Genomic DNA, 20,488 nt, shown 5'->3' with positions numbered 1-20,488 from the left:
CAAGTCCTCATGGGAGGTTACAAATGAAGACAATGTGGTACTAAGGGGGGACTAACAATCCTATTAATGAATCAAAAGGCAGCATTTACGTAGGAGAATGGCACAAGCCAATGAAAAATATGGGTGGAGTGTGGGCAGGGCTTCAAGTCCATACTCCAATACAGCATGCCTCGCAGAGCAGAGCATGTGCTGCCCAGGCTCAACCTAAAAAGAAACCTAGTGAGTTTCATGCCATGCCATGCCATGCTAGAAGGGTTTATAATGTGAGCAACACAAAAGACACGGCTTAAAACCAACCCTAACAAACTGATGTTGTGTGGATGGAAAATGACGAATCCATAACTTCTGAAAAGGTGCCATAGCTGAAAATCGTATCTCCAGAATAGTATTTATTTTCAAAAGGCTGTGGGTGTTGAACAGACGCAATAACGCAAGTCAAGTTTTGTAAAAAGCCCAGCTGGCCACTTTATTTATTGATTGTATCCAACCTAGATCAAAAATTGTGTCTCTTTAAAATATTACTTTATTGCTTTGAATGAAATAAAAGAATAATACTGGCAGCCTCTATCCTACAATATATATGTGTTTATATATATTATATATATGAATGCAAAGCATAAGAATAAATACCACAAGTCATTTCTAAATGCCAAATTAAAAAATGTCCTCAGAGCTTTGCAAACTGTGGCTCATGCACATACCAAGTCAGGCTAACGTCCTCTCTCAAACACTGCACCAACTCACTCGCAGGCCAACGTCTTCTCTCAAATACTGTATCTTATTCTGTATATGCCGTTAAAAAAAATTCTCTTAATAGGTTACAGGACTAGCAGGGAACCTGAGAGAAACATTTCCACCTACCACACAGTGTCATATCAGGGTTCCTAAACGTCACAGGCACGCGTGCACACATACACACACACACACACACACGTACACCTCCACTTTTCAAATCTGTTTAGCTATGCATACGTACACACTCAAACATTATTGTGTATGTATGGACACACCCCCACCCCTGCCAAACTGTCAACAAGGACATATCTGTCTGGCCACAGAATGTTTCTGTGCAGTTGTTTCTTGTCTCATAGTTGCATACTAGTAAAAAGCCTTCTCTGGTCATAATTCACAAACTCTTCAGTAAAATCAACTAAAATAAACCTCCATAACTTACGTTCCTATTTCCTTCCCTCATGTTTTTTTCAGTTTGTATCGGTGCTACAGTACATTGATCGCAAAGTGACTTTTGATGAGAAAATTATCCCTAGATGTGCCTTTCTAATACATAACTTCCTTTTCTCACAAACTATTGCCTTTGTCGTAGGAACAACACATTGCTTTGCCAGACTTTGCTTGTTTGCCCAGAGCTGTTTTAATGTCACTGCAGGGCATCACCTAGCTTAATAATCCATTTATGGCAAAAAAACAGTATCTCAAACTATCAAATGTTGGTCTGAAAGAGACGATGATCAGTCAAGAAGGAAGCCCAGAATGTTCTACCCAAATGCCACTTCTTGAACCTGGGAAAGTATTTCTTTCAATACAATTGTGTGCCTTAAACAGCCCGACACTTGCACAGTTGTTAGTTCCTTCTGCTTTTCTGAGTCCACGTGCATGGATGTCCGCCCAACCCAGTTATCAACAGTCAGTGGTTGAACTAGAATATCGGGGACCGTTAACTGACCCCACATCAGCAACAGCATTAAGCCGGGTGGAAGAGAAAACCAGGAAACGAAGCGGACCAGAAGGGAAAGCATAAGGAAAATGGCTACACAGTAAATCCGGTTTAATGGCTAAAATTAAGGCTGCGAGTCTTAAAAAAAACCTTGAAACTGGTAGGTCAGTCAGTAGCGGTAATCCCTTCATCAAGATGAAAAAAAAACTGCTATTCCCCCCCAAAACAGTGAGTTAAACCGGCTAGCCTGGTAGCTCCACTGTACTCCCTGGAGGCATGACCTATGGCATTTCCAATAGTAGGTAATACTTCTTGAAGTGCACAGATTGCAAAAAAATATATATGTGCGGATTGTACTCCTGCAATGAAAGTCAGCATATTACATGATAAATTAAGAGTAATGGATTCTGATTCCACACACAATCACACACAAACAAACCCTCTCATATTATGGCTATCTAAAATGGAACCCTGGTGTGCCGGCTTTCCAAACGCGCACCAAGAGAGCGTCCTGCGGGGCAGTCGGAAGAAGCGGGCTTATTCTTGGCAAGTCAGTGGAGGCCTTGGCCAACTTGCATAGGATGGTCAAGTCCGTCAAGCTCCTATTTGTGCATTGTAGTCTTGGTATTGCAAAGCAAATACCAGGTGTGAAGCAGGAAGTGCAATTTACTCCTGTGGCTCTGGAGCACCAGCTGTTCCTTCTACATGCGCAGTGACCGGCATTGTGCACCAAACCAAAGCATCGCTCCAGAAGCTTATAAAATATTGTTTTCCTCGCTGTGCCAAAGTCTTCGCTCGTTCTGTACAACTCAAGCGTGATCCTGATTTGTCGCTACTGTGTCACTGTTTGTTTTTATCCGAGCAACCAATCCTATATATGGGAGAACAATGTTGATTGTCTCTACGTCGGTTGCGGAGTTTGGTTGTTTAATAAATATTTGATATGGATGCCCCGTATTCATGGGAGTGATTCCTCAGTCCTTAGTGGCTGTCTGTGGTGAAGAGATTGGGGGTTATTCGTCTTCTTCCCGGTTGGCATAGATCCCCGCTTCCCAGCGCAGTGCTAGGGCGCTCTTTCGGCGGCTTACTCTGGTGGCCTCAATAACCTGCAACAGAAAGAAGAAGGTCTGTTAATGTGGTGCTCGACAAACCAACCACCTCACAACTAACCAGTCTATATCTCTGCAACTACTTCATAATGACACAGACTTTTTTTTAGAAGCTACTGTGAAGTGAAAAACAATTTCACCTATTGCTGAAAGAAAGGTTCTAGTTGGATCTCTTTAAGAAAATCTTCACCACAAAGAATCATCATTGTTCACCTATTTGAAGTACATGGAGACGATTTGTTCCTGCATTTCACAATGATTGAAGGGTTTTAATGTTTTACAGGTGCTGCATGGTTTGTAGCATATCTCTGCGAATTCAAGGACACCGCAAAAAAATGCACTGATATGAAGGTCATGAGTTCGAAGAGTAACCTGGCTGAATCACCGCTCTATCATTCCGAGGTCAAGAAAATTGGGTAGTATTACATTGAGTGATATTTAGACCTCTTATTTTATAGTGTTTAGAAACTGCAGAACACTGGTAATGAAGAGCTACACAAAAAAATGCAGATCGTCATAATTGCCAGAAAGATGCTTCTGTACCTGTACGGTGATAGGTCATTGGAATTAAGGTTTTACAGATAAAGAGAATTTTGGTGTGGATGTTACTGTACGAAAAGTTACTACCTTGTGCATCAGGAACAGCCCCATAGACTGATGTCAACTTGAGATGCTAAATGCACATAGGGCCTCACTTTTACTCAGCTGTGTGAGATTAGCTTGTCTCCTTATGTTCATGTATCATTCTGATTAGTTACATGCTAGTAAAAGAAAAGTCTAATGTTTAGGCAGAGCCAGAAGCCAGCTCAAGATGATCCAGATTTGGGATTTCTCAAATCAACAACCCCACCTCTCAGCCTGCAACAGGAGTAGAGAGAAGAGACTGGTGTCTGCAGTGATTACCCGCAAAGAAGCAGTACGCCCTGAACATCCAGTGCCCTTTGAGGCAATGCACACCTCTGCCCTGGTCACTAAAGGGTCAGATTAAAGGGTAATGCTTTAGTTTGTCCTTGCCGGATTGGTAAAAGTCAGTCCATGTGGAATATGATTCCGTGGGAGACCTTCACTACTCACCCCGTCATGTAAGCATTAAGCAAAAGGTCTTCCTTGCTCCTAAAGAATCAAGAGCGACAACCCGCATAGTGGTTTAAAAAATTATTTTCTCTTGTGTTCTAGAATTCAGAAAGTCTTTTTGTCCCAAAAATCAATTTACAGAGTAAACACTCAAGAACAAAGGAGCCCCACAAATAATGTTGTGATCTGTTGAGGGATTTTACAAGTTGGAGTAAAAGAGTGTCTCAGAATGGTTAGGCATTCCTCTGTTAGGAAACTGCAAATCCTCTTGTTTTCTGGAATTAATGTTGAGCAGGACGGTTTTGGGTACCGTGCGTGACCTAAATGAGGGTCAATGGTGGTTCACTAGGCCCTGAAGACGTTAGTTAAAAGTAGACTTCTTAGAAGGTTTACAGTTGTGACTTGATGAAATTGCTAATATCACTCCTTTTTCTCTGAAGGTAACCAAAACATTTGTTTGCCTCCGATAACACTCTTGTGTAGCTTCCTCGAGCTACGAGTGTCATATCTGGCATGTTACTTTACCTGGGTAGACCTGCTCGACCCGCTGTTGTAATTCTTATTGATCTAGGCTTTGAAGAAAACTCCTTTCTCATACCGGTAAATTCAAGTAGGCGATCCAAACCGCAGATTTATTAACATTTGATTATCGACTGATATTCTTATGACGTTCAGCGTTGAATACCTTGAGATTAATGTATTGCAGAGGGTCTTAGGACCACAGGGACAAGACAGAGAGCGGAGGCTCCTCCCCAATGGCAGAGGCGTCAGCTGCCTTGGAGCCAGCAACTGAAAAACTAAATATTTTATTATCATTTTGTTTTTAAGGCCCTGGCTGAGCCATGCGTGTGTAGGTAGGGGCAGGGCTGGGCTACGGCAGATGGGGAGGAGTGGTGGGCAGTTATAAGTGCGCATGTCTGTTTGGCTAGCCGTCCAAACAGACATGCACCCTTGGGTTTCTTCAACCAGCTATATGCTACAGCTGGGTGGAGAAATGGCACAGACTTCCTGTGCCTGAGCAAGCGGCAAACTAGCCCGCTCAAGCCAATCCCAGCGCTACTCTCATAGCATGATAGCAGCATTTGGATTGGATAGGGAGTCTGTCCCATGGACTACTGGGAGCAGCAGAAGAGCAGAGGAGAACTGTGGCGAGAGGCAGCCAGCAGCATCATGTACGTTGTTTTGTATTTTTATTCTTTATTAAACACCACCCCCGCCACTAGTGCTGCCCTGCCGCCCAGCCACTGCATATTGGTAGCAGCCGCGACTGAAGGCAGGAAACTCCTTCCCAGTGGTACAAATGATGAGTGGTATACCTCTTTATTCAGGTATATAAAAAATCCTTTTCCCCCTTTTAAACTCTGAAAGGTTGATCAAAAGTAGATCTGAAAAAACAAGTGGCTTGTCCAATTGTTTTTTTACTAATTAAGGCTTATGAAGTCATAAAGCAGTTTGTCCACAGAAATGTGCCAGACATTTGTGGGCAACCTCATAGTTGAGGTATCACCAATTTCAGGCTTGCTGAAGGGCTAGCAGCACCTGATGCATTCTTGCCTCAAGAGCTCTTTCCAAGTCAAAGGGCAAATTTACCACCAGGTGGTTGTATGACCGAACAACGAACAACCATGCATTTTTCACCCTGTATTTTTTGAGATTGCATATGCTTTTACAACATATGCCTTTACTATGCCTTGTTTATATATATTTTTCTATATATGAACAATGTATTTGTGGGGGGAGACCCCCACATCCCTGAACATACCTTAAATAAGTGGTAAAACGCACACATTGTAAAAGTATATGCGTTCTAAAAACGTGTGGTAATGGTACAGCATGGTATAAAACTCGTTGTAAAGGCTGTTTCCTCCACCACCCCAGATCTTGGGTTTCTTGAGGCTGTGCAAAGTTAGATCCAGGACAGATACGAATCTCTAACACATTGTAAATAAACGGTATTAATCTGCCTTTAAAGCACCCGCCACAGATGATAAATCGCCATGGTCTTGCTTCGAAAAGATCTCTCTACAAACCTTACAGCATTTTCAGGCGCTTTGACTAATTCCGGCATCTTACTTGCGGCTGGTCTTCCCTGCCTGCGTAGCGTGGGATCACTCTGCTACCACCAGGTCCATCACGTGAATGTGGCCACACAAGGATGGGTATTCCCACAGTTCACAGTCATTGTGGGTCATCAGGAAGAATAGTCAAGTTAACTTTTAAACCCTGCTGAGATGCTCAGAAGTCATGGGGAATGCGCTAAAGCACAGGTCCCAAAAGATTGCAAGCATCTAAGGTGGTGGTGTTGTAGCAGTGCAAGTTAAGAAAGAGGGAATTGATTACCTGCATAGAGCTACTTTCAAAGCATTTCCTTGGGAGTAATAATAATAATAATAATAATAATAATAAGTCATTTATAAAGCGCCTGGCTACACAAAGAACAGTGTGTCCCCGCTCTAACTGCTGATAGATTTCGAGAGGCAGATATTAGAAAGCCATTAGAGGGGGTTTACATGATAGGGAACATAAAAGTTTTAAGTTTTCCCCGGAATCTTAATTCAGATGGTTCCATCCGAAGATGAAGCGGGAGTGCATTCCACTGTTTGGAGGCTAGGTACCTAAAGGAGCGTCCGCCCATTCTGGCCCTGAAAATACGGGGAGGTTTAAACAACATCGCATCAAATGATCTTAAGTTCCGAGTGGGGCGATGTGTAATAAGGAGGTTCTTTAGATAATCAGGGCCTTTGCCCTGGGCGATGCGATGTGCATAACAAAGGGCTTTAAAATTAATCCGCTCCCTAACTGGAAGCCAGTGGAGCTTGGCCAGAGCAGTCTTCCCAGAAGCTCTGCGCGAAAGCCCAAGCACGAGGCGTGCGGCGGCATTCTGCACGCACTGAAGTTGGTGAAGGCCTTTTTGACTTAGCCCTATCAGCAGGGCGTTCCCATAACCAAGGTGCGGAGTCACCAGAGCATGGACAATGGTTTTTCTGGCTCCGGTGGGGAGGAGATCTAAAACCTTCCGAAGAACCCTCAGTATGCCAAAGCACCTCCCAGTCACCCTGCTCACATGGGCCTTGTAAGAAAGGTCTGAATCCAGCATTACACCGAGGTTTCTTACCGACTCCACGGGAATGGGAGGACTCCCTAATTCAGTGGGCCACCACGCTGATGTTGCTCTCCCGACCACCAGTAATTCAGTTTTTTCGCCATTAAGACGTAGGCAGTTGTTGTTCATCCATGCTGCTACTGCTGACATACAGTTCGAAAAGTTAATGGCGTCTTCTCTGCGGTCGGGTGTGAGCTTAAACATCAGCTGGGTGTCGTCGGAATAGCTAACAATGCCCACCCCAAATGCCTCCACCACGTGAGCCAGGGGTTCCATATAGATATTAAACAAGGTAGGGCTCAAACTTGAGCCCTGAGGAACCCCATGGCATACCTTCCGTAGGGAAGATTTGAAGGGTGGGCAGTGCAACTGAAAACTTCTATTGGCCAAAAAGGATCGTAGCCAGGCAAGCGCTGATCCTGTCACCCCCATCTCCGAAAGACGAGACAGCAGCGTTGTGTGCAGCACGGTGTCAAACGCTGCACTCAGGTCTAATAAAACCAACGCTGCTGTCTCACCTTCATCCACTGTCTGTCTAAGGCACTCGGTGGAATACAGAACGGCCGACTCAGTAGAGTAGCCAGTTCTGAATCCCGATTGTGAGGGGTGGAGGAGGGCTTCCTCCTCCAAATATTCCATGAGCTGCCTATTAGCAATCTTTTCCACAATTTTTGCACAGAAGGGGAAAAGGGAGATGGGGCGGAGATTTTGGAGTTGAGAGATGTGGATATTGTTTTTTTTTTTTAGAGGGATAACCTGTGCTGTTTTCCACGCCTTGAGTACGTGACATTCTTGAAAAGACAGTGTCACCATGTGACTAATATAGTCGATTAATATGCTCTTCATAACTCCTTTGCACCGAGCCGGTGGGCACGCGTCGCAGGGGGGTCCAGATTGTATGCGGTTGACAATACCTAATAGTTCATGTCTATCAGGTGTTTTAAAGCATACAAGGTGGGATTTCTCTGTGGAGACGGCTCTTATATCCCCACGGTTACTTAAGAGATCACTGCTATCTGTAAAGGTGGCATGAATTTTGTCAACCTTATCCACAAAGAAATCAGCTACAAGATCGCACATCTCAGTGGAGTAAGTATCTTGAGCTTCGAGTCTAGATGGAACCGTGAGTTCTTTGTAAATACTAAAGAGTTCTCTGGTGGGGTTATCTGCTAGCTCAATTCTACTTTTGAAGTAGATACTTTTCTCCAATCTCACCAATTTCTGGTATTTTTTTAGCTCTGTTTTGTAGCATAATTTGAGTTCTGGGGCATAGTTCTGCCTCCACCTCCGCTCCACAGTACAAGGCGATTCCTCAACTTATCGGTGATGTGCTATTCACAAGAGCATACAAAAAGCATTGATAAACCAAACAAGTTGGCTTTTGTACAGTGCATGCAGAGCCACATACCCTACAGGGTAGCATGCAGACAGATTAACACAATTGCAAACATGTATGCATATACAGACTAATACATGCAAAGGCAAGGATGCACAGAGAACAACAATGATGCATACACAGAGACAACCAACAGAGGTGCCCCTACAGACAGACGTACACATACCAAGACAACTCGAGTACAGGCATATGTGCAAAGAAAGGTGGTTAGAGGACACACAGTCAGATGGAAAATGAAAAACATACAATTAAGCAGTTACAAGGTGTTTTGCAGACATGTTTCTACAGCTTGGGTTTCAATTACAACTAAGAATTTCAAGTTAAGTCTTCTCCACTTTCTCTGTGGTTTACATTCTTCTGCTGTGAGAACATCAAGCAGTGAAACTGAACAAATATTTTAATGTGATGAGAAACGGATATCCACTGGTGAAAAAAAATTAAAAAAACAGAACGATTGGTTTCTAATGAGAAATAGTTGGGATGTATGACATTACAACGCATGCTTTTACCACTCATGCCTTTACAACGCTGTTTTTACAACGCATGCCTTTACAACGCATAGTGCTTTGGGGCGCTGAATAGTTAATAGTTTAATTTACTATTCCAACTCCAGTCCCCGTGGATAGTAGGGAAGGTGTTGGATGGTAAATTAAACCTATTCCCTATCCTAGAGCGCCCCCCAGCGCAATGCGTTGCAATGGTTTGCGTTGTAAAAGTTGCGTCGTAAAGGCACTGCATGGTAAAAGTTGCGTTGTAAAGGATGTTTCCCAATAGTTGTTATAGTTTGAGAAAATAAATTACATAATTATCTACATTCAGTCAGAAGTGCTGTGCAATGTACGTAAATAGTTAGAGCAAATTTGTGCTTATGCCTTAGTCACAGTGATAAAAGAAACTGTTTTTTTTCCCTTTTAACTAGACACGATTGACGTAAAAGTCGCACACTAAAGTTAAACTCCACGTGCCTTGCGTTTTTTCAGTGCCTATCCCATACTACAACTCTCCACGGAGCACGTGCCTTGGTTATTTCAGTCAACTTCACAGATTTGTCATAAATGTCGTAAAAAAGTCAATATAGCCAAACTTGAATCCTAGAATTATATTAACTAATATATACATTATTTCATATTTGTAAAGTAGTAGCAAATAGCAAAAAAATATATGCCACCCTCCACCAATCAAATTCTGGCATGTGATACACATGCACCGCATGCCGACAAAGAACATGTTAACACTCATAGAAGACGTGCATGCATTTAAATGAAGCATGCAGGCAGAGGCCAAGGAGAAGCAGAATCGGAGTACCTCAGAAGTAACCCTGTTAGACAGACATTTAGAGAAGTACTGGTGAAAGAGGAAAAGACCAGCGTTAGTGCGTTCAATGGACAAACAGGAAAAGTGAACAACACAGACAACATTCACTAGAGCTCACAGTGAGGTGCTTGTGGTATGTAACTTTCTAGTTAGATTCCTGCTCCAACAAACTTAAGTATCCTTTTCAGTGCACTGGGTGTAATGCATAAGGATAAGGGTTGCTATTTACACATGTAAACATGTAGAACTGGCTCTGTGGTACAGGGTTTTAGTACTCAAGAATGAAGCAAACATTTTCTAAAATTTGAACATCTTATTGTGCAAGTTACTGTCCTGAACCAAAAAAGATAACACTAAAGGGGCGATTACGATATCATTTGTAAAAGCTCCGAATGGGATTTGGTATTGCAGAATCGGATTCAGAACCCTTGTTTCCGAACAAATCGTACACATTTCCCAACAACCGATTAGGATGCCTGGAAACCGTTCGGGCAGTCTGAATCAGTTCAGAAAGGTATTTGAATAGCCCGAGTCTTTCAGAGCAGATTATTACAGCTCTATGGACAGGGTTTCCAGACGAGCGATTATGATGACAAATTGGGACAGATGTTCCGATTTGGTCTGCCCGACACAATACAGCTGTTGGAATCAGTCTTTGAGGGCCTGTTGTGGCCCTCCGCCCCATCACCCAGAGGCATCTGAATGGGGCCCCTGGGTGTACCCAAGGGACACCTCTTCCCAACCATGCACAATGTGGCAGGCAACCATGGGGTTCCCCCACAGGGTGCAAGGATTTCCCCACCCTCCCCTTTTATCAATGGGAGCCTGTGTTCTCGTTCGGAACACAGGCTCCCATTGAAGTCAATGGGAATTCTACTGAACAATGTTAGGAAGCATTGCAATCAGTCGGTTGAACTCGCAGAACCCGATTAGTTTGGAAATGATTCTGAAATCGGGAGAGTTTCCTAACAAGAGCGCAGTGAGCCCAGAAGGTGTTTTTCAAAAGCTGTAACATGGCTCTCCTTTAATCTAATTTTCCCCAAACCTACGAATAACTCAATTTTTTATGACTTATTGGGTCTGTGAAATGAGGGCCAATAATATGAACTTACTCCAAGGATTGTGGGCTCATCGCATTCCAAGCAGAACCCTGCATGAAACCTCCATTTACCACTGTGATTTTCCTCTAAACATTGTTTCCAAGACTTCTTTATGTCATGGTGACAGTAGGTACTTACTTGCTTGGGTACCCACTCTCAAATAGGAGCATATTGATTTTTATGAATAATGTGGTTGTCAATGTGGGGGCAGGAACAGTTCCCTTGTGTTTCTGTATACATTTTACAGACACCTCTAAGTTTCCAAAAAGCTCAGCAGTGGCTACTGGGGGTCACTGTTTTTATGTGCGTTCACTTCATATTTTTTGAGGAAGAAATTGTTGTGGTGAAATGTGTGGGCCAAATTCACACAATTTTCATGCACGCACAAAACAACCCTGGTCTCTGGGGATTCATTCCTGATACCGATTCATGGAATTAGGACATGTTAGCGCATAGATGGGATCTCCTACAGACTAATATGTAAAGAGATAAGTGGTCATCATGACACATTCCGAAGCAATCTAAGGATGAGGGGGTGGATGGTGGACTATGAGAAAATAAGTAAATGCCTAACATGTAGGTTTGAGGGTACTCAAACCTTTTTGCAGGTCGTCTGTCACCCTTGCAATACAAAGACAACTATTCCTGTAAAATGCAAACATAAGAGCCTTTTCACAGTGGGAATTAAGTGGATAACATGGCTTATTTTATTTGAGGTTAGAAAGGGATTCCTCCATGGGGAAAAAAAGGTTTCAACTGGAGAAAAATATTTCAGAGAAAACAACTGTTATCAGTACATGCGTGCCATGCACTTAATGGATGTGCACGGAGGAGTAGGCATACACATGGACATCTGTGTAAACTTCGGTGTAATTTTGTGAATCACCAAACATGTAAATCTGTGTAAACCATAGGTGCAAGTTTAGCACGTGTAGACTTCTACATTTTCTTCTGAACTGGACCCCATAGGAATAGACGCAGAGGCTCAGCAAACCACTCTGACATGAATGGAAAGGCAGAGGGTAGGCTATGGGGTGTGTCAAATATGTAGCAGTAAACAAAACGTGTAACTGGCCTTTTGTGCTATATTGTAGAGCGAAGTGCATCTGTACATCCATTTTGGACGAAAGACTCATTTTGCGCAAAAAATGCACAAAAAAACAAGCAGCTCATTTTTTTTTATTGAATGACACATAATTAAGCAACAGGGTGCAATAGCATAACTTTGGGAAATTGCTCGTTCCAACTATGGGATTGACTCCGATTTACTAGGCCTAGGTGATAGTATTTTTCTAAGCCTGAATCGTCCGTATTTTCAGGGGTTTGAGACGACAAACATTCTGGGTTAATTAGGGAATTTTCGAACGCTTTTTAATGCCTAAAGGGTAGACCTGGTCCCATAACAGCAGCATGGCCTTCCACTAGAGATACAATATTTAATTGTCTATCAGGCAGGTGGCCAAACTAGCCCTCTTGTGGGATTCCTCCATTAGATGCATAATAGATATGGCATTAAGCCTATGGTGGCAATCACACTACAGCCATGACAGTCTATTAGTTATGCCATTTCTGTAGGTGTGATGCTTCAATTTGCGGCATGTGACAGGTTAGCACAAACAATAGAAAACATTGAACCTACACTGGAATCATCCACCCTCTCGCGTCGTTTGGTTTTGTGGCTTTCGTAGTCTTCCAGAAGGGTCTCCATAAGGTTCTTCGGCCGCTGGTTTCCTGCACTGTCTTCCGACATCAAGTCAAGGTCTTGAGGGAAGCCTTCTGCGGTTGGGGAAGAGGGAGACCGGATCTTTTCGATTTTCCCTAAAAAATATCCAAAAGAAAGGAAAGTGGGGTGAGCATAGTCTTGGCCGATAGCTTTCTGCTTTAATCTATGAAAACTGTTGGAAAATAATCAAACAACTATAACAATTCGTCTGAATAGAAGTTCAGAAACATTTAAGAAGAAGATTCATCTTTATCCTATGTGAAGCTGAACTTAATATGCGTTTGGTGATTCGGATTTCTTAGTGTGATGAATTTATCGGGGAAACAGCTTTAAATAGTGATGCCATCTCTAATTAAGTCTCATAACTTGTTTCAGGCTAACTTTGTTCCACTTTTTTTTTAGCTACATCCTCCCTGGGGACATTTCCCACAAATGAGTTCTGGCCTCTAAACAGTTCTATAATGTAAAGGAAATATGAATTCAGTCAGATGCCTTCTGGCATCCAAATTCAACGTGTCTGCTTTGTTACAGAGGAGTCAAACGAAGTATCTTCGAAAGTTGTATTTTCCACATTTTGATGTTAGAAATGTTCGTCAATGGAAAAATTGTATAGGAGTATGGCACTTAGGTGGATGTACTGCTTCTACATTTTCTTCATTCCCATAAAAGTTGGTTTGTAGGTTTAAGAAGGATAGATCGAGAATGGAATACCATTAAACTGGGGATGCGGAGCACAAATTAGCTCCCGGTTGCACGATAAAGGTGTATGTTTACAGAAGATGCAAGTGGTGGCTGTTTAAACTATTCAACATATCAGTTGTGTACGTAAGTCGCCATATTTAAAAGTGACTACTGTAGGAAAACACATTTTGAGAATTTGCATAATAACTCAAGGATGGAGTCTGTGTTAGACACAAACAACATCCTGGAGCTGGGATCCTGTTTTTACGTGATAAAGTGTTTCTCTCATCCAAAACAATCTGCTTCTAAATGAGTGATCAGTTGTTTCAGAAACCCAAAGACTAAATCCTGTATTAAATTCTTGTCTGAATTAGATGGAATGCAAGGAGTGTTTTGATAAATCAGCCTCTTGCTCGTTTCTCTTCTGGTGTGATTTGGTCTCAAAAGAAAATGGGTTACTCTAGACCCCTGGAAGATAGGTGGCCCACAAGTTGTTGTTCTACGCGTAATAATAGTAAGAAGAGTTGCCCATTTGTTCGATAGCCCTCATTTGCACACAGATAGCCCCAGGTGGATGTGGCACAATCTAGAAGCACGCAGACTGTGGCTGATGGGTGCCTGTACAAGTTGTCTCTTGTTGGCTAGACTTTATAAGGCATCTTACCATCTTGAAGCATGTACAGTGTACACCTTTGGAAAGGATTAAAGAAAATATTACAAAAAAAAAAAAACCAACAACTCGACTGCCGAACCTGAAACAAAAAAACAGTAGAGATGAAGTAACTCATTTTGATACTGCCCTTTACAGGTCTGCCGGAATTCTGAAATGTTCTATGTATGTACAAGATATATAGCACTGCATATCACTTGAACAACATACCCATATCCATTAACACCACCTCAATGCTGCTCCAATTTAGGAAAGAGTGGACGTCTCAGTGCATAAACACCGCATCACAATGCACTAACAGCCCACAAACCAGCTTCCTCTCCTATCCGCGGAGGAATTTATGCAGGACTTTGACCATGTCTGGCAATTCACTGCCTTTTGGCTAGGTTTGCACTATTGAAATACCACATACATACAAGGTCACAAAGTGCTCCAGTTTACTGGTTCAGACAAGAGCAGCTGTAGGCTGAAATGTCTTCAGTGGCATTGGTAGTGTGGCATGGGCCCAAGTGCAAGGAAGGTATTGGGCCCATTGGCCGGTGTTTGATCTATGAAATACATCAATAATTCGCATTCAGTAGGCACCTGAGGTCTCTGGATCTCGGTGCAACTACACAGTCTGCTGTGGAAGCTACGCCACTGAGCCTCCTTAGAAAGTAACGCACCATTTTATAAGAAACACTACCCCTTTAAGCACTTTTCAGGCAGTAAGCTGAAAGCACTATGGTTGTTAATGCAATTTGTTTTATATAATTAAATAGTTCAGCACATAAACACTGAATTAATTCTTAACCTTAACTATTTTAGGAAGGGGACTCTCAATTAATGAGATGTGCTTAACATTAAATTACAACTTTCAAATAAAACTAGGTTCTGAAATTAAACTAATTCTTGCAACAATTAATATGTACAGGATCCGATCTGCTAAAAAAAGGAATAAATCAAACTATTCTTCTGATCGGCTCTAGTATGCCTATGCTATAAAAAAAAGGACAATACGATAATATGAATAATTTATGGAACATCTATTCAGTTTATAAATAATAAGCTGCGTTCCTTAATCAATGATTGTAATTTTTATGATACCTGGCATTTGCATTTCTCATAGGCTGACATCCCCGATTTGAATTCCGACTGCCTAATTACATTGTAGGCGGTTGGAAGTCAAACCAGCCAGTCAATCGGCATGATTCTGACGGGCTCAAGGAACCCACCGACCAGCCAGAAGGATCACGTAATCCCTTAAGGAAGGCATTTCCGCAGTCTGAATTATGTCGTCAGTTTCTGACAGGCTTTATGTTGGGCTTTCTGACATGAAAAGCCTGTTGGAAAGTGACTTAGGTGCCCCCCTGCTAATCCCTGCACCGAGTGGCAAGCACCGTGAGGTGCCTGCCACACGGTGCAGGGATTAACAAGAAATCCCAATTCTCTATGGTAGCTTGTGCGGAGATCAGTTTCTGACCGCAGCACAAGCTCCCATAGAGAAATGGGACCTTGCAACCGCACCATGTGTAGTCGCATTGTAATTGCAGAGTCAGGACCGCCGACCTACGGTCGGTCGGTTCCACATCTGAGGCAATGTCGTCAGAGGAACCTCTGACCGACATCGTAATCAGGCCCTCTACAGTAAAGTACAACAGTATACCATGGCATAGAGTGCAAGTTAGTAGAACTAGGGCCGTATGCTTAAGAAAAGGACCTGTTTTGTGGGGCTTCATTGCACCCTCCATTCTAGCTTCTTTTTCAGTGAGCCAACAACACTTTACAATGGTCATTCACTCAAGTACATTTCTTACTGAAAAGTTTTAGTGTAATTACCTTTGTATGCATCTTATCTTCAAAACTGAACTCCTTTAACTTTACGACTGCTTAAGAGACCTCAGCCCTCATTTCAATAGATGCACTAATCCCAGTTCAGACAGTAACTCTGATTTGAACATGAATTCAAACAAAAAATTAGGCAAAAAATATAAATTCCACATCGCTTTGCCTGCAGGTGAAATGTGCCTGGTAAAACCTACAGAGAATAGTGCATACTGTGAGAATTCAGAGTTTGCACATCTCTGTAATTCAGAACTATGTTTAAATTATTCACCCAGAAAACACCAAACCCCACACTATGGGTATTTATGGTGGGCGCAATTTTCATTCGAAATTGTGGGCCATGTAAAACGAAACTCAAAATATTAAACTTTGATTCCTGTATTGAGCCAACTACACTAAATAACACCTTTAAGGGGGACAGCAACTGGACACTATCATATGTAGTACCACGAAGAGTACATCAGTTTTTCTCATATGTTTTACACAGGGCTAGTCGCAGGCTTGCTCCCTTGCTGTTTAAGCATTTTCTTGAAAAGACTGTTTACGCTGCTTGCAGCAGCGGTGCGTCCATTGGGGCGTAGGGGCGTAGCCCCACCAGCCACCACATGGACCCGCATCGCTGCCGCCGGCCGCAATCCTTCTCTAAATAAAATAAATACATTGCAATACATTCATTGCAACAATCAGCCGCCAGGTGGCCTGCTGCAGTTGCGCAATCCCGATAGTTGCGCAATCCCGATGGGGAACTTACAGTGCGCATGCTTGGGAAAGTGGGATACTTTCTCAAGCATGCGCACTGTAAGGTCCCCAGCGGGACCCAGGGGTGCTGTTCGCCTGCCACAGCCCGGGTTCACAAAGGGCGACAGGGCGAGCAGCAAAAATGCCCCTTTAGCCAATCCTGGCTCTGCGTGCAGAGCCAGGATTGGCTTGTCAGCCCCGCAGCTTCCATCATTGGATGCCGCGCGTGGGGGTATTTGGAATTGGCTGGTTTTGTGACGTGGCAGCCGCAAGCTGAGGAGCTAACAGGATGTGGAGCGCATCGGAGCAGCGTGACTGCAGCAACACGTGGTGGACCGTCAAAAATCGCCATGTGAAATATAATTATTGCCAAGCCTCAGGTCACAGAGCCAGTGACCGATCTAGTAGCATCGGCCGCCCAGGACAGACTTCGGTCACTGGCCTGCACTGCAGACTCACCGAGGACTGTGGGTCGCGCTATCCTGGGACTGAGCTGCGCTGGCAGCATAAATCAAACTGACAGTTCAGTCAATACCACGCATGATACTGTTGCTGAGACGTCTTTGGGCCGGCAGCATTCACGTGGCATGTCGTCATGTAGCCGATAATCACCCAGTTCTTGTGTTCGATTACTGACAGCCTGTAGGCAGATAATCGGGCGGCAGTTATGTTTCATATTTTGTTGCAGCCGAGTGCCCAGACCGCTGCCTGCGCCCAGTACGCCAGTGTAATTGGTGCCACAGTGCCAGCCTCTTCTGCAAACATTCATTCACTTGGTGACCAGAGCTATCCCAGAGGCTGCAGCACATTAAGTTGACCCAAATGTCACACCCTGGTGTGCCAGCATGCTGCAAGATTCTGTACCGGCCAGCTTGCCTCACTCAGGTCTGTGTGCTTGTTGTATATTTACTTATGATAATGATTTACAGCATGAGCCTCAGCCTGTGGTTCACTGCTCACCTCAGACGGTGGTGGCGCCCCGGCGGGCTTGGCTCAGCGGATACTCCACTGTATTCATTGATAATAGCAGCTGAGATCTGCGGGGGCGCATCTCAGCTGGTAGTTTGGGTGGACAGTTTTGTTGTCAGCAGAACGGACCCTTTAGTTTTTTTTAAGGTGCAACAAATTTCTGGGTCTTTCTTTCTGGTGATTAAACTATGTAACCTAGGGGCATTTTACGGGAAGGCTAATTCAGTTGCAGCAAATGTTGGAACACATGCTTGCCTTCGTTATATCTTAATGAATTTGCCATCTGGGGCACGTTGAGGAGTTGCTCGTACTGCTAGGTTTTCCATTTGCATGGCCTTGGCTGGTTTCACTGGATAACTACTGAAGCTGGGTTTTTATCTTGCATTTTAATCAAAACTTCACAGACGAGCACAAAAATATGAGTTACTGCTTTAATTTACTTGCAAGGAAGAGTCACTCGTTTGGCAGTAGAAAGTCACTCATACACACACTGGAAGCACAAGAATGTCACGCATAAGCAGTCTGAAAACTTGCCACCTATGCTGGTCATAAGAATTAAACACTCACTGCAGTATTTGATTGGTTTATTGTCTGTCCAGTCAGGTGCTGCTCACTACAGACTAGTAAGTGCTAATAGTACCTTCTCAAATCCTTATTTAATCTACTTTCACTTTTAGTGCCTCATGATCTTGAGCCAAAATAAACCTGGCACTAGGTTAGTGCACTTCTGTTTCTGGCGCTTTGCGCAGTTTTAAGATATTCTTAGTATTTCTCGTTGCTCAAATGAGTAATTTCTGATATTTATGTTTCCCTCACCTTCATCTTCATTGCTTGATTTTGCTCGTGAGAAAGTGACACTCATAGTCGTTGAATGTCACTCATAAATACACTGAAATGATGAAAATGTCACACATAAGCACGTGGTGTGTGGGTTTTATTTCATCTTCGGCTCTGAGCTGGATGGAGTAAGGGGCAGGCTTTTGTCAGGCAGAGGGGCATTGAACTCCAGAAGCGCATTCACGCCTCAGTGCAGGGGAACAGCATATGCTGCGGTGACTTGTTACAATATCAATTGTGAACTGCACGTTTTGAAAGTGCAAGGTGTCACTGCAGCTATATTCAAAGGTCTTTTTAATTGTACCCCATAAATGTTTAAACATCCTTTCGTTTTTTACTGCAGTGCGTGTGTTGTACTAAAGTATGTAAACCTTTGACCCCTTTGTTTACTGGGTAGTGGGTACCAGTGAAGCCCCGGGTAATGTTTGTTGCCACCCTATATTCGTCCCTCTGTCTGTCCCTCTCTAAAAGACGCTGGAAATTCAGTTGTTTAGTTCGGCAGATTGTTGGTCCGCAATAGCTCTGATTCACTTATTTGTTTCAAAGTCAAGTTTTTTTCTCAATGGGCCTTTGATTAAGATGGATTAAATGATTTTAAACTGACCGGCAACAGGGTATTTATTCAAATTTTGTGATAAGGTTTATTATCAATATTATTAAACACAATTGTTTTATTACATTTATGTATCGTTACATGGAGCACAGAGGGGCTTCCTGGCACCTTTATTAGAAAACAAAAAAAATGACCACATTTCTTGTCAAATTAATTCACGCTAAGCAACAACCAACTGAAAATGAAAGTGACTTTTATTGGTGTGAAAGCTGTGGGGTTCTCTGAAAGGAGTGAAGCACTTTGAATTAAATAACTAAGCTCTGTGTATGTGGTAAGGTCTTCAGTGTGTCTCACTCTCTCTCGCTTTCTTTTTCACACCATTTTCCTCTGCACTCTTTCTCTCTTTGAAACATGCTCCCATGTTCCTCCCCATGTATTCCTGGAATCTTGCACCTGCATGCCTCTCAAGCAGTCGTTCTCCTCTCCAACAGTTTCCATTCTCTCCTTTTTGTGCATACTTCCTTTCATCTCCTCCACCTTTCCATGTCCCATGCGCACAGAACATGCCCCTCCACTCACCCGTGAGCACTGCATCCTCGTTTCCTTTCTTTGGGTACATATTTGACAGTAGTGTGACCCCCTTTATATGCGAGCTCACAATTGGCACACTACCATTTTCAAGATGCTCGCAGAGAGGCCAAGGACTGAATGTGCCTGTTGTGGGAATACCTTTATCACCAGTGCTCAATTTGAGCAGGTGCTTTCAGGTGCCCAGCACCAGCACTTCTTTTACAGGGCCGGGGCTACGATTTCTGTTCCTGCAGGTGATGGTTTCAATATTAATTGCCCAATTTAAAATAAAAAGAACCACATACCTTGCATGGTGACGGGCTAGTATGTTTTCATAGGGAGGCATACATCTGTTCAGCAGATAACACGTGCATGACCTCTTTTCAAATGTTTGGGTTCTAATGAGCACTAAATATACATTTCCTGCACAGACCAGCAGACTACCTCACAGGAAGTTTCATTTTGTGTATAAAATGCCTCCATTTTTTGAATAGCACACAGACTTTACTGTGAGTCCTCTTTCATTCACTCTTATAATTTCTGAGTGTTATGTTAATCAACATGCATGCCGAGGTCGCTGGTTCACCCAGTATGTACGATAATTGCTAAAATGCAAGGACCGTTTTAGACAGTCCTACTTGGGACAAAAAGAGCATGCAAGTTGTTCAGAGTACTGAACGAACGTTTCTTTTTGTTTTCTCTTCCCTTTTCCTTACCAATTTAGCTGCCCGACCCACAGATCTTTTTTCTTGTTGACAAATACAGGTAGGATTTTTAGTACGGGGTATAAGGTTAAATTAAGGTATGCACAGATGTACTGATCCGACACATCCACACAACCGTAGCTGACCCACATAATACACACGGGTGAGGAGCTTGTGTTTTGTTTTTGTGGGATCTCATTTCAAGGTTAGTTCTTAACAGTGCATACAAAGCAAGTTAATCAACACAACGTTCACTGCTTTAGATAGATTTCTGGTATGTATACATGCTGGAATTGGAGCCATGATCTCTTTTGTATGCAATTCACTCTAATTTAGAGTCTCACAACTCTTTAATTTCACCTGTTCACGTGGGCAATCGGGCCTGTGTAACTTTTTTGACCACATATGAATTTAATTTAATTTGATTTATGGAATGTCGTATTGAAAT

At 43.0% G+C, this 20,488-nt stretch overlaps 1 protein-coding gene across 6 annotated transcripts in view; it reads right to left on the bottom strand.

The window, feature by feature from the left end:
- Positions 1 to 440: 440 nt before the first annotated feature.
- The window catches only part of PALM2AKAP2 (PALM2 and AKAP2 fusion), a 980,740-nt gene continuing 960,692 nt past the window's right edge, over positions 441 to 20,488 (bottom strand). For all 6 annotated transcript variants that reach the window (XM_078676629.1, XM_078676630.1, XM_078676634.1 and 3 more), the window contains 2 exons: positions 12,411 to 12,589; positions 441 to 2,781 (listed from right to left, as the gene is read on the bottom strand). In XM_078676629.1, coding sequence (XP_078532755.1) covers positions 2,689 to 2,781; positions 12,411 to 12,589 — 272 coding nt within the window. In that variant the 3' untranslated portion in view covers positions 441 to 2,688. The remainder of the gene's footprint in view (positions 2,782 to 12,410; positions 12,590 to 20,488) is intronic.

This window comes from Lissotriton helveticus, chromosome 2_1 (assembly GCF_964261635.1).
Source record: "Lissotriton helveticus chromosome 2_1, aLisHel1.1, whole genome shotgun sequence".
Lineage (NCBI taxonomy): Eukaryota > Metazoa > Chordata > Amphibia > Caudata > Salamandridae > Lissotriton > Lissotriton helveticus.
The sequence above is the reverse complement of the archived record's forward strand: the minus strand, read 5'-3'. Positions and strand labels throughout refer to the sequence as shown.